The sequence below is a fragment of the Protopterus annectens genome, chromosome 5.part1 (assembly GCF_019279795.1).
Source record: "Protopterus annectens isolate FY-2018-M chromosome 5.part1, PAN1.0, whole genome shotgun sequence".
Taxonomy (NCBI): Eukaryota; Metazoa; Chordata; order Ceratodontiformes; family Protopteridae; genus Protopterus; species Protopterus annectens.
Genome location: NC_056736.1, coordinates 297,939,908 through 297,954,543, shown reverse-complemented (window position 1 = coordinate 297,954,543; position 14,636 = coordinate 297,939,908). Strand labels below are relative to the sequence as shown.

General features: G+C 36.5%; 1 protein-coding gene across 2 annotated transcripts in view; it reads right to left on the bottom strand.

Annotated features, from left to right (window-relative positions):
• Window positions 1–564: 564 nt before the first annotated feature.
• The window catches only part of LOC122803389 (2-oxoglutarate receptor 1-like), a 714,924-nt gene continuing 700,852 nt past the window's right edge, over window positions 565–14,636 (bottom strand). For both annotated transcript variants that reach the window (XM_044072984.1, XM_044072985.1), the window contains one exon: window positions 565–3,003. In XM_044072984.1, coding sequence (XP_043928919.1) covers window positions 1,990–2,973 — 984 coding nt within the window. In that variant the 5' untranslated portion in view covers window positions 2,974–3,003 and the 3' untranslated portion in view covers window positions 565–1,989. The remainder of the gene's footprint in view (window positions 3,004–14,636) is intronic.

Here is a 14,636-nt window from a genome sequence, read left to right as displayed (position 1 = left end):
AGGTGACATTGAAAATAATTACTCAATGCAAGGAGGGAAAGTGGATTGTGAACCTCAGTGCTGATATTGAGCCAGGCTTGAATAACATCATTCCACTGAAACCTATACTAAAAGCAAGAAGACCAACTATTAGCTAACACGGAGGTGTGTCTGGCTTAATAATTCATAATTGGTCACACCCCTCAAAAGCAAAAGGCATAGGAAATGGAACATCCCCAGCTGAGAGGAAAGAGGATTGGTACGTTTAAACAGCTGATTGACAGTGTGATGACTTGAATGATTCTCCCAACAGTAAAGGAAGTAAGTACTATAAAAAGGAACTTCCAATCTCTATGATCTGAAGAAGATACCGGAAGTGCTTATTGTTTGGAATACAGAGGGACTGTTTTATTCTACATCAAGATTTTAACTTGAGATGAGGATTTTAACTTTTTCTATAATAAAAGGATTTTAACTGCCATTAAAGCTAGAAGCTCCTATTTGAGCTGTTAGACTGGTTAAGCTGTTATCACAGCTCATCACAGTTTCACAGCAGCTACTACATCTTCAGTGTGGATACTTTGTATATCAGACTTAAAAGACTGGACGCCTTGGAACCATCATTTCGCTACAGTATAACTGCATTCACAGCATGAATATCTTTTAAGTGCAATTAATTGAAGTACTGGAAATTTATGCAAGTTTTTTGTTATATATGTTGCACTTTTATAAGTTTTATATCATTTAACCACACTACCTATTCTCCAAGAGATCTTTACCTCATTAGCCAATGTTGTACAGCGCTTCATTTTGAATACTGTTTCTACTTATGTAACCTAAGTCCACAGTAACAAATTATTAGGGAAAGAAAAAAATATCCATGTGAAACCTGTTTGCACAAATTTTATCTCACTGTAGATTCAATCTATATACAAAAACAAGGGAGTTGTTAAGTCTAATGAGCTTTTCCAAGGCTGTGTTTGAAAATGATCCTTTGAAATTAGTGTTCTACCACAGATAACAAATAAAAATAAATAAGTCAATAAATGAATCCATTATCTCTCTGAGACATTTATGTTTGAGGATGCATAAAAATCCCTTGTTGTGTCACAGTGCATGGTTTTCCATTTCAGTTCTTAGCTGCAGGGCCCTCTTTGGGAAATATGCACATCTTCCCTGTATCCAGGAGGATATTTGTTGGGCAGTCTGTTTTTCTTCTCTATCAAAAGATGTGCTGTAGCTGAAGAATAAATCATCTAAGTTGCTTGTAGGTGTACATATCGTGTGAGAATAATTGAGTGCATGGCCCTGTTTAGATTTAGTTCCTTGTCTTGTACCCAGTGAGTGTTAGGATTGACTCCAGTCACCCCAAAAATCACTCGCTGAATTAAATAAGTCATGACAGAATGAATAAAAGAATGAATAGTTTCTGCTTCTTTGGGCAAGTAAAACTTCACCTGTAACAAATATAATAGCTGTTAGTGGCACACTCCATTGAAAACTAATATGTTTCATAGCATCCAACGTATCATGTATACTAGTGTGTTTCATAGAATCCTTCTTCAAATAATGCTTATACAGTAATGAGCTTTTCACAGCTCTGTATGTGACCATGAAATTCATAAGCATATACAGCAAGATTACATGATTGCCCTAGTCCAGAGACTTAATTTTTAATTCCTCAGCTAACATTATGGATCCAGTAGTTTATAGACTATTCCATAATAAACATTACTATACTTAGGTGCGATGCAGTAAATATTGATTTTAAATTAAATACAGTACAGAAACCTTTTACCTTACAGATTATATAAGAATTATTACTAGTGTTAGTCTATGTCATTTGCAAAATACAGAAGTAGCTCATAGCACAAGTATTTGGATATGTCCCATTAGCAGCAATGTCCACAGATAATATTTACAAAATTCAGTGGGAAATTATACACTTTTCACTAAAGTGTTTTATTACAAATGACTGATTGATCTTATATTAAAATTAAAATGTAGCCTTCAACTTTTCTGTGTGTTACGCTTCAAAAGAGAAATAAGTGCTTGCTGAAAATTGTCACCACCTAAAACATACAGGATTAAATTGAAAAATGTATTCAAACCAGCAATGGGTCTTGAAGCAATGTAGGCAACATTAATGGGGAATGAATATGGCCAATCAGGTGGCTGCAGGCGGCTTTCAATACGAAGTGCTCTTAGAATGTGAAATGGAAGAAAGCACAAAAGGAAAACTATTAAAATAACAGTAGCAAGACGGCGTGCTTTTTTCTTCTGTGAAGACTCTGCATGAAAGCCTTTCTTTAAGGTATAAATGATTCTTGTGTAGCAGAAGCACACAATCACTGATGGTATGAAAAATCCCAGAATGCTTAGGCTCCAGCTATATGCTCGTATTGTACATATGTCTACAGAACTGGCAAGGTCAAGGCAGAGGATCGTGCCATTATTAGTATCTGTTACTGAAAACATAGTTACAATGGGCAAGATTTCTGCAAATGTAATTATCCACACAACAAGGCAGGCAGTGATGACCCACTGTCTTTTCTGAATCACATGAGCTTTCAAAGGATGGACAACAACAACGTATCGGAATATACTGAAGCATGTCAAGAAGAGGATACTCCCATATAAGTTAAAGTGGAACCCAAACCGAACAAATCTGCACATAAAATCTCCTATAAGCCATTTCTGACTGATGTAGTAGCCAACCAGGAAAGGAAGGGTTAAGAGATACAAAATATCTGTAACTGCCAGATTTAACAATATAATTGTGCTGCTTTTCCATGGTTGCATCTTCAGGACATACACAGAAATGGCAGTGATATTCCCAAACAGTCCAAAAATAGTTATTATACAGTACATCAGTGGAAGATAGTATTGATTCATGATTATAACAGCGATGTCTGTAGAATCTGAACTAGAATTTGGAGTTTCTGTTCCCACAGTGATCACGCAGCTATTGTTATATTGTACATTACTAGTCATCTTCAAGGTTTTGTTTACGAGTAGTTAATCCTGAAAAAAAAAAAAATGCGTTTTTTTAAATAAAACTCTTGAATAAGTTACACTTACTTTTCTTTCAAAACACAGTTGTTTGCTTCTAAATAAATTAAACTAAACAGGCTAAGTTTTTTAGATCATTAATTTCAGAGCAGCCACAACTCATTGTGTTGTGTTAATCCCAGCTACTCCTTTTCATGACTACTGAAAATTTGTGATAAGTAACTTGGGGAGACCTTATGAAAACAGAAAATGCACATCCTGAAAGATAATTTTACATTTAACTTACTGAAATCTTACTTAAAAAATGACTTGATTACCAGAAATTCTATCTGAATTGTTGAAGTCATTGCAAGCAAAGCATGTATAGTGGTCTGCATACCTGTTGTAAGTTCCTCTCAAGAATGTTCTTGCATTGTAAATTAAAATGTGACAAACTCTAGGAATAAAAATGTATGAGGTTATGTTAAACAGATTTTCGACTAGCAAGAAAGAAGCCAAAGAAAAGAGCTACATCAATTGTAAGTTACCCGACATGTCAAGAAAAATACTACTCTGCTTAACATGTGACGGTGAGGTCATCTGCAGCTCTAAATGAACGAAACAGGGTGCATATTTGGAGAGATCTGATGTCATGAGTTAAAACAAACTTTGTTAGTCACACTAATGAACCCATTCCATAGAAAAATACTGAACAATTCCTGGGCTACCTAATAGTAAATATTTTTATGAACTGAAAATATGCAGACTAGAACATTGCATCTCTTTTACTGAACAATGCTGCATTGGTAATGCTAACCCATTTAATTACATTACTTACTGATCATGCTTAGTATCATGAACACGTACGGCTGAAGATCAATTACGCGGTAAAAACTGATGGAGAAGATCATGACAGTGTCTCGTCTATGTGTGTAACCATTACTGTAGCTTTCCTGCCTTGACAAACAGAAATCAAAACTGATGTGACATTACAAGAAAGATAAGATTCTGACTGGAATATTTGAGTACCCGTGAAAGCACAAAAAAACTGAATTAAGTACCCAAGTAGGACAGCATACAACCATAGGAAAGTGAGTCTTTGTGAACCAACCTATTGATCTCAAAGCCTAAATCAAATATTTTATTGTTGCACTTTTCCAGTGGTCGGAGGTTGGCATAATGGTTAAGGTATTTTCCTTACAGGTACAAGGTGCAGGGTTTGATTCTTGCATGGGGTAATTGGCTAGGCTTAAAATAGCCCACAAGGGCAGTTAGCTTAGTACTAACCTATGAACTTACTTTGGTGGGTCTGTGTTTGCAGCACTAGAACCATGATCCCTCTTACATTATGTGGACTACTCAGAAGGTAACATAAGACCTAAGAAAAAGTCGAGCTGCCCTGGGCATTCCCATTGTCATGGTGTAAAGGCAATATTAATAAAATCAACAAATTATATGAAACACTTATATACATCAAAGGACACCCAAAGTAAGCAATCAGGTAGAATGGTATATACTTATGCTGTTGCTAAGACAGAGAACTAACTCGTTATGGTGTTTAATCTTGCCTCGGCTCCTGTATATTCCATCAGATATGGCAGTGTTGTTTCTTAGGTGCTTGTATCCTCGTGCACACCTGTCTGCTGCAGCTTCTAGTTGTTGTGTCTTTCGGCTTTTCCCAGTTAGGGGTCGCCACAATGAACTCCGGTCCGCTAATGATTGTCAGTAGATTTTTACATGCCATGTGGCACAACCTTCAGAGAGGCACGCCCATTCATGCATCTCTCCACACAGAAGACAGTCTAGCTGAGAATCGAACAAGACAACGTCTTACTGTGAGGCAACAACGCTACTGCAGCACCACCACCGCAGTACCCTGCTACAGCTTCTAGTGCATAAGCAAAAACATACATCTGCCACAATGCTGGACCCACTCATCCTAGTGGTTCCTGGCTTTAATAGGTACAGCTCATGCTTGTCTGGTTTTCCTACTACATCAGTGAAAACTTGCTGCTAGAATTCTAATAAGTAAATCTTTCTTACATTAATAAAGCTGTATTGCTGTTTGGGTTATACTATAAATATCTACTTTCTTGCACTTGAACAGTGTTTCTGGAATTTCCCTAACCCCCACTATATATCCTATCTGAATGTATTTTTTTGGCATTTCAGTATATTTTGTTTTACTCTGCAATGCTTGTCAGCATACTGTGTGCCCAATTAAACAGAAGTTTAAACAAGTTATGTGCCTGTAGCTTCTGTAGTTGCTTCAGTTGCTAAATTTTCATTTAAACTTTAAAAAGTCTTAGCTGTCTCTGTTCCACAACTGCTCCACCCACAGAGCATTAATATGATACCTATTCTCCTCCCACTTTCTACTTCCACAGCCCCTTAAAGAATCAAGATACCCCTATTCCATAGTAATATAGCAACAACATGTAATCAAATACAGCCTCCTTCAAAGCATCTCTTTAACAGCATCATCCTATAGCTTATTATCAATCTTTGCACCCCGTCTCTTACTCACCCCACCTTCACATACCATATAATTATAATAATGTCTAACTTCCACGAAACCTTAGCACTCACTTCATTAGTGCAATGCACCCTACTAATTTACTTCAACAACATGTCTAAATACACCCTCCATCCCTAGCCATATACAAGCCATACTAATACTATCATCTACCCCACCAAACATTTCTCCTTCACTACAGAGCCATCTGACTACCATAAACCCATTAATATTACATCCCCATTGTTCCAGGACAAACACCCTCAAACACTGCATGTAAGCAACACCCTCAACAACAGTTCTCCTGTGCTACACACACAACCCAAACTTCCTATTATCTATCACAGAGAAGACAAAAAATAAATAAATAATCACAATCTCACACTTCACACTTTCCTCAGATTCAACATCTGTCTTGCACCTTTATTAAACATCCTCATGTTTGGCATTTACTTGTAGGCATCTTGTTATTTATTTCATAGACTTCCAAACCAATATCCCAGAAGTGTGGTTGACCAAGATTGTTGATGAATACAAAATGGTTCCTTGTTCATCAGATTATATAAAATAGTTCCAGCAAGGTCTGAAATATGCATATACAATGTGTATCAAAATAATCTCAAAATAAATTTAAAAAGTGCAGCGTAGTAGCATTTGGTAGAAAGGTTGTTCCCACTGCATATGTTATAACTGGTACCCTCTTCAGACAGATACAGTCATAACAGACCTGGGTACTTATGTAAATAATTTTCTCTCATTTGATTATCATGGACCCACCACAATCAGGAAATTCTTCTATCTGGACCAGCTAATTTCCAAGGGAATATCTTCAAGATCCAAAGAAGTCATTCTACCATGGTACTCTTCCCTTATCAGACACATCATTGAATACGATGCCCACTTTGGTATGTACAAATTCAAGCATAGCTTTTGACTGGAAAGGCTCCAAAGATTTCTAACCAAGAAAATGAAAGATCTTAAATCCGTCAACTACCCCAATTGATTGACATGACTGCTTATACTCAGTAGCCTGTCTGTTGCTCTGAGTTGATCTATGTCTCACTTTTTGAGCCACGAAAGACCCAGTCCTATTTGACATCCTATTTCTCTGCAAAACCAGTTGCTCTACAAACACACACACTAGAGACCTACAGCTACATGAGCAAATAAACAATACTTGCTCAAGAACTTGTTTCTTAACTCAACTTATTTCTAGCCAATGGAATAATTACCACTACAGGTCAAACAAAATAATAATTTAGCTACTTTTAAGGGTACTCTTAATGACTGGCTGAGTAGACACATATTTACACCAAGGTTATAATCCATGGCCCTGCTCAATTTTGGTGATGAGCACTATTAAGTGCTTGAAAAGGCAAGAACTTTTAAATTTGTCTACTTAAAGATGTATACAGTTACGCATTGTATGGTCCTCATGATTGCTTTGCTAGTATGTTCCTGTGCTCCTATGATACTAATCTATGTCAACACTGAACCAAGTCCAGGCCTCACTTATCCCACTGTAGCCTATAGACCCATCAAAGCCCTAAATAACCTCCATATACTGAAAACTGCCACTAACAATGCTAATACCATGCTCAGCAAATCAGAATATATATATATATATATATATATATATATATATATATATATATATATATATATATATATATATATATATATATACATATGTATATAAGCTTTCCTTATAACACAAGCCTCAGACATCCTCACTATCACAGAATCCTGAGCTAAGCAGTGTAAGCCTAACCTTAAAGTCTACTGCCTAGGCTACACATGTCTGTTCAATAATAGGCCTGGAACAAGGCAGGAGCTGGTACCCCACCACTGCTAAAACCCTAAATCCTCTCTTCACACCCAAAACTCTTTACTAGGCAGTCAGTACCTCAGACAGCTTTCCATTAACCTTGGTAGAAAAAACAGCCCCACACTTAACTATTACTGCAATCTACCAGCCCCTCCAAATTACCTTAATAAATTCTCAGCTAATCTGCAAGATAAAATTAACCGTACCACCCCTAAATCCATCCTTCTCATTGTGGGACATTTTAATTTCAACTTTATGAGAACCTCAAACATAAATGCATAAGATACCTTCACCCTCAACTAACTAGTCAAGGAGCCAACCAGCCTGAACTTTAAAATATGTGATCACTCTTTCCTTGAAATAGTCCTAACAAATAACACCAACTTCATCTCTAACCAAAACATCCTATCTCTCAAGATCAGTGACCATTGCACAATCACTTTTACACTAACTTGCACTAAAAAGAATAAACCCCCTCTGTTACTTATTGTCTTCCATTCTATACCCCAAAACAAAATTAATAACCTTGGGAATGAACATACCTTGTCAAACAATGCCTCATTGCTAAATGAATAAACACCACAGCTGAATAACAGGATAAAAAAACACTTTCAGGAATAGTTCAAAATAGCTTAATGAAGTACGGAACACCAAACTTTAGCACTTTCATTCACTTTATTTTATGTAAACTTCATCAGAAACAACTCACCCAAACCCAGAAGCACTTTTTATAATAAAATGTCACATGTTCAATAATGTCAATAATTAATTAGTATCATTAAAATACATTATATATATATTCTTTTTGTATAAAAAATACAAAAATACTCTAAAGTTTTAACAGATTGTGTAAAACATATAAAAATAACATAAAATGAAATTCATTTCATTTGTAAAAAACATTTTATATTAACTGATTCATTTAATCCAGGAGCTTGATCCGCTCCTAGATATACCTGCCACAAAGATTCTTTACATTCTAAAATAACTTTGTTGTCTCCTGTAAAGATTTCTTGGGAGACCAATAAGTAAATAGTCTCCATACCTTGTTAAACAAGGCCTCATTGCTCTTGCCATCTCACTCACCAACTATCTACTTGACCTTCAAAATAAACAAGTTCATAAAATATCCAAGCTTTACGCTGCTGCATAATCAGTGGAATCATAACCAAAGAACATAAACTCCTATATAAAGTAATGAACAAGCTTGGTAACTTTAAAAACATCTCTCTGTCTAGGAACAGGCTCCATTTCACATAGGTAACATACAGTCACAAACTACACTCTACTTTAACCAGAAACAATCTGGGGAATAGTTAACAAAATAACAACATGAGGCCTATGTGATAGCATTGCATAAAGGAACCATTGCATATGTTTCCAAATCATAATCTCCCCAAAATTTTCCTGAAGAATTCTCCTCTCTTCCTGCTAATATGACCACCATCCCTAGTTCTTATAATACTCTCCCTTGCAGACTCACCCATCCCTCCATTTTATTTAGAAAAAACATTATTAAAGGGATGGCTATACTTTTCAGAAAAATCCTAACTGATGCAGCCACTGGACTAGATGAATTTCATTTCTAGTTTATTTCCTTCTGCCTGGATTTCATCATCCAGCTGTTCTAACCACCTATTTAATATTTGCTTAACAAGTAGTTACATGATGACCCAAAGGAAAGCAACCATATTCAAGTCCATTCCTAAGGCCTCCAAGCCTTCCAAACCAGTGTTTTCTGCTCAATCTCCATTCTTCCCATTATTTGCCAATTATTTGAAAAGCATATCTAAATCAAGATCACTGATTTTCTACAGGCCCACAGAATAATTTTTCCTCTACAATAAAGATTCTGTTCAAGTAAAGGTACTACAAATGTTCTCTACACCTTTACCAATGACATGCTTACAGATACCCTTTCTGAAGTTTCAATCTAAACTAAAAGTCTATTTATGTGACAATAATCTAAGTGCAGCCACAATAATACAATCACATACTCTGACCTGCATATCATAAGAGTAATAGCTCAACTCTCCCTCCATCCACTCCTATACAACCTCGTTCCCTCAACACACCTCTCAAACGCCTAGATTTTCACACAATGGCTGATTTCTGCTTCATATTTTTGGTCTGTTCCTCATAAAATTTGTGTTTTTATGACAAATCAGTGATGATTGCAATCACTAAATCATGACATACATTTGAATTTTAGACTTTATATCCTTCATAATATGCAAGTTCATATAAATCCTGGTATTCTAGCAACTTTTTAAATTTATAGGAGCGATATTGAATATCTATCCTTATTTGTTGTCCCTCCATTATGCTTGGCTTTGTCCCAATTACTTCTGCTTAGAGGTTGAGAGGCATGCCCCTGACATTTACCCACCCACCCTTCCATTATCCCTGTATCATCTCTCATTTCTTTCCTCCAGCCCTCCTCAGTCCATTCTCCTGCACCTGTATACACTGTGCATAGTATTCCAAGGGCTAATCACCCCTCATACAATATTCATTATTGTGCGTTATCTAAAATGTTAGCTCTGACTTGTATTATGTTATCTTTAAAGTCATAGAATGTGTTTTAAAAATGTTTTCATGATACTGCTATTATGAGGCCTTTGCATTTTCATGGACTGTGTTGTCATTCCAGTGCCCCTGTGCTAAACCTGAAAATGTTCCAAAGGGATTAGGCCACAAAAAGTGTGTGTGTGTGTGTGTGTGTGTGTGTGTGTGTGTGTGTGTGTGTGTGTGTGTGTGTGTGTGTGTGTGTGTGTGGAATTGTATGCCCATGGATCTGCATTTGTTGTTCATGCATGTGTCTGTGGGTCTGCACCTGTCTATCTACATCTACATGTCTATCTGAGAATAAGTGGTGGTTGCTATTTGATTTTTGCTTAACACTCTCACAGTTAGTTGAAATTATCAAGCATGATTTGAAGGCTGTAACAGTTAGTTGTTATACATTTTATATCAGCAATTCAGCCAGTCATGTACGGAAATATCACAAGATGTTAAAAAACTGCTTCCCATCCAGGCTTTTACTTACAAAATATACTTTGTCGCACCAGAAGGAGTTCACAGAGCTCCAGCATGTCAAGTTTTTGCTGTAAATATCCATATATTGTGTGAAGCAAATTATGTAGCTTAGTGTAGATGTTGATTTGTTGCTTTGCTAGCAAAATAAGATCAGAGCAGTCATGATCACCAATTTCACATTCAGATACATTCTTCCTGTTGCTTTGGTAATACTTACCAGAAAAAGAACATTTATTTATTGCTAAGAATGTAGAAGAATTCAGTTTTCTAAAATGACTCTGCAAAGCCTCTAAAATGCATGCCATGCACAATTTATAATGGACCACATCAACACTCAGGTGTGATGCACACATTCCACTGCCACTGCTGATGGTGATGCAGAGGAATGTCTGTTCCAAAAACATCCGCTAATTATTTGCTGTCTGTTTGCAGTTCAAGGCTATTTTCTGTCCTGCCTGACTTGATTCTCAGGTACCAAGATACTACACCTTGGTTATCAGTCTAATTTTTCATGTAGTCTGGTTTTAAATGGTCAGACTATAGAGGTGCTCTCTCCAGACTGGTAAACATTTTAATGTTAAACAGTTGATAATTATGAGGTTAAAAAGTTATGTTCTTTCCATTTTGGACTGATCACATGACTGGGTTTCCATTTAAAATACATAATTACTCAATATTTTTGAGTTTCTTTCTGCAGCTTTTGATTGATAAAATGTGACCTTAGAGTGAAATGTATTTCTTTTCGGAGAGCACTTTTAAGTAGAGCAAATCTCAAAGACAAATGCACCATATACTTTTGCTTGTAGCTAAGCATTATACAAATTTCATAGGCGGTGCAACCTGGCATTTTTCTGGTCCTTACATTCTGAGGCATGTTAAAGATAAGTTAAAGATGAATTTACCTAGGAAAAGTATATGATGACAAAGGGAAAAATAAGTAAAAAGTGGGAGAGAGAAAAAAAGAGGAGGAGGAGGAGGAAAGAAATTTAGTGGAAATAAGGAGTATATTTAATATTAAGTCAGAGTCCCTGTTGGGGAGATATGAAACTAAGTACATGTTTGGAAAAATTATATTAGTTGACCAAATAAGTACACTAAGAAACTGTATAGTTTGCGGGGTAGTGTAGAAAGTATAGAGAGTGGGAAGTTGTAAATAAGAGGAATTTAAATTTATTTAAAATAAATCTGATAGTGTAGATATTAGAAACTAAGCGTGAGGTGATGGGTACTGCCAAATATAGATTACAAGATATTTGTAGGGTTAATAGAAGAATGATTTGTGAAAAAAGAGACTTTGTAAATGATATATGTGAACCCAGCAAAATAAGGATTCATGGGGTATTGTAATGTGGTTGAAGATGATTCTAAAATGAAGACATTATATAGAGAAATGTTTGTGAGTATTGATCTTGTAAATCATAGGATAATATGACAGCAATCATCATCATTATCAGCTCCCGTTTTTGCCTCATTTCCTATATGAGATCAGGGTGTTGTGTCAACTGTAGCAATTTTACTCAATGCAATGCCCGCTTCCAACAGTCTTTGACAGTCATGCATGATAGTTGCAGGTTTTCTCTCATCCAACCCATCCATATCTTTGGTGGGTGAGCTCCTTTCCTCTTCCTTTCTTCCTGTGTATCTCAAAACGTTTCGACTATACTGCCATCAACGTTCCTCTACATGTATCGGCACCATACCAATCTGCTCTCTTTGATGTCCTCTGAAACTGGACCTACTTTAGCTTCTTCTAATACATCAATCCGTCATCTGTTGCGCAGTATGCATCCCACCACCTGCTACAAACACTTCATCTCTAACACCTCAAGCTTCAACTGATCTTCCATCACTGTCTAGGGTTCTGTACTATTCACAAGTACTGTGCTGTCTGCTCCACTGTTTTGTACACCTTCCTTTCAGCTTCTTTTATATTCCCCGGTTACACTCTGTGCCAGATGGTTGAACTTTGTTTTACTTGTGTCATTGGGTCCTTGTATATACCCTGCACTAATTCTACCAACATTTCTGGGTTTTAAACCATCACAAGGCTGCCATAATCATCTTTCTTGGAATAATGTCACATGCTTTCTCCAAGTATAAGAATGCTCATTTGGGGTCTTTCCTCATCTATAGCTTCTTCTTCTTTACTACCTGTCTCACTACAAATATTGGATCATTTGTGTTGTACCCTCATCTGAATCCAAACTGTTCCTCTTCCATCTTAGTTTCTCCTACTCTGTGCATTAATTTATCAACCTCTCCAGCACTTTTATGCAGTTTGGCAGAAGTTTGATACATCTGTACTGCCCACACTTGTCATTGTCTCCTTTGTTATTCTTGTACACTAACACCAGAATGTCTGTTCTCCAGTCATCGGTGAAATGTCTTTCCCTCTTTACTGTTATGAATACCCTCAATAGCCATTTCATCCCTAAGTCACCCAACATTTTAATCATATCTGCAGTGACCTCATCTGAGTCTGCTGCTTTCTCTGACTTCATTTCTAATAGACAATGAGACATACCAGTACATGACTGTCACTACTTATTTCTTAGGCGATGTAGTATAACATGACATCACTTTTTCCTCTTGCTCTCTCATATCAAAAATTGCCTTCTATTTCTCTGCTATAGTGTTCTAGCTCTTATCAGCCTGTTCTGTAGAAAGGATTTCTCTTTATATCATTTGTACACTGTTTTCTCCCTGAGAATATCTACTCAAGGGCAGCAAGCCTAGTACTTGCCTTTGTTCCCGACAAAGAGTTAAGCAAAATGGTTAGTGGTTTAAATTAAAGTATGCAAAGTCTTGCAAGAATATTATAGCCAAGCTGCATTTGCTTAGAAATATAAATTACAAAAACTTTAGCAAGTTGGTACAAATACGGTTTCAGGTATAAAAACAGAAAGGTTAATTTTATATACACAAAAATATTGCAATAAGACCCTTCACTCAAATTCCATAATAACAAAGAATATGCAATGTGATGACAGATGAGCATCTCTGATGTATATCCTGTTATTAAAAAAATCTCCTGTGTAAAAGTAGGGAAAACAGATGATAACAGTATTGTTATATGAACTGTGAATGTAGTACAAAGATGTGTGAAGGTGAAGAAACTGAGAATGTAGAAGGAAATGTAAACATGTAGAGATAAGGGTTAACTAGCTTTAACAACAAGCAGCAGTTAAAATAGATGTTCTTATATAGCTATAACCCAATGAACTCAACTAAACACTGTCACGACTGAAGCAGTTAGTAACTTGTTCAAACTATTTTTTTAGTAGGTGAGGCAAGATGTGAAACTTTTCAATTTTTGTAAATCATATAATTTTTCTTACAAAATAAGTTATGTTTTGCTATGAACAGATACATGTAATTATCTGTATAACCTATTGTTGGTGGCATTATATAGAATTTAGCTGTGAATGAAGACAGCATGCACATAAATATTGTTTTGTAAAGTTGCAATTGTAAATGTATTATAAATGATTTTGATTTGAACGCCTCTAAGTCAGAATCCTGCCTAAACGTAAGGTTACCGCAGCGCAGAGGTCCCCCGAGAGGCTCCGAGGGCACGGGGGACACAGAACGATCCGGCAGCCTCCGGGAGATATCTAGCCCGGGAGGGAGAGCACTCCCGCCCTGGTAGAAGTGGAAGCCCGGAGGGGGGCAGCCTCCGATTTTGATAAGTAGCAATTAGCATTGTTGCTTCAGATCTTCTATAAGACATCAAAGATGAACTCCCTGCCCTGAAAGCATATTGGATGACACGTCCATCATAACTGCAAATAAAATTTGAGAAAATATCTTTTGTGGACTTTAAGCCCCTGCTACTTACTTATGTAACCTGTCATTCTTTCACTTACAAGGTGATAGAGAATGTATATAGTGGAATAAAGAAAGGTGACATTGAAAATATTACTCAATGCAGGGAGAGTAAGTGGATTGTGAACCTCAGTGCTGATATTGAGCCAGGCTTGAATTAGACCATTCCACTGAAACCTATACTAAAAGCTAGAAAACCAACTATTAGCTAACATGGAGGTGTGCCTGGCTTAATAATTCGTAAATGGTCACACCCCTCAAAAGCAAAAGGCATAGGAAATGGAACACCCCCAACTGAGAGGAAAGAGGATTGGTGCATTTAAACAGCTGATTGACACTGTGATGATTGAATGATTCGCCCAACAGTAAAGGAAGTAAATACTATAAAAAGGAACTTCCAGTCCCAATCTCTACGATCTGAAGAAGATACCGAAATGCTTATCGTTTGGAATACAGAGG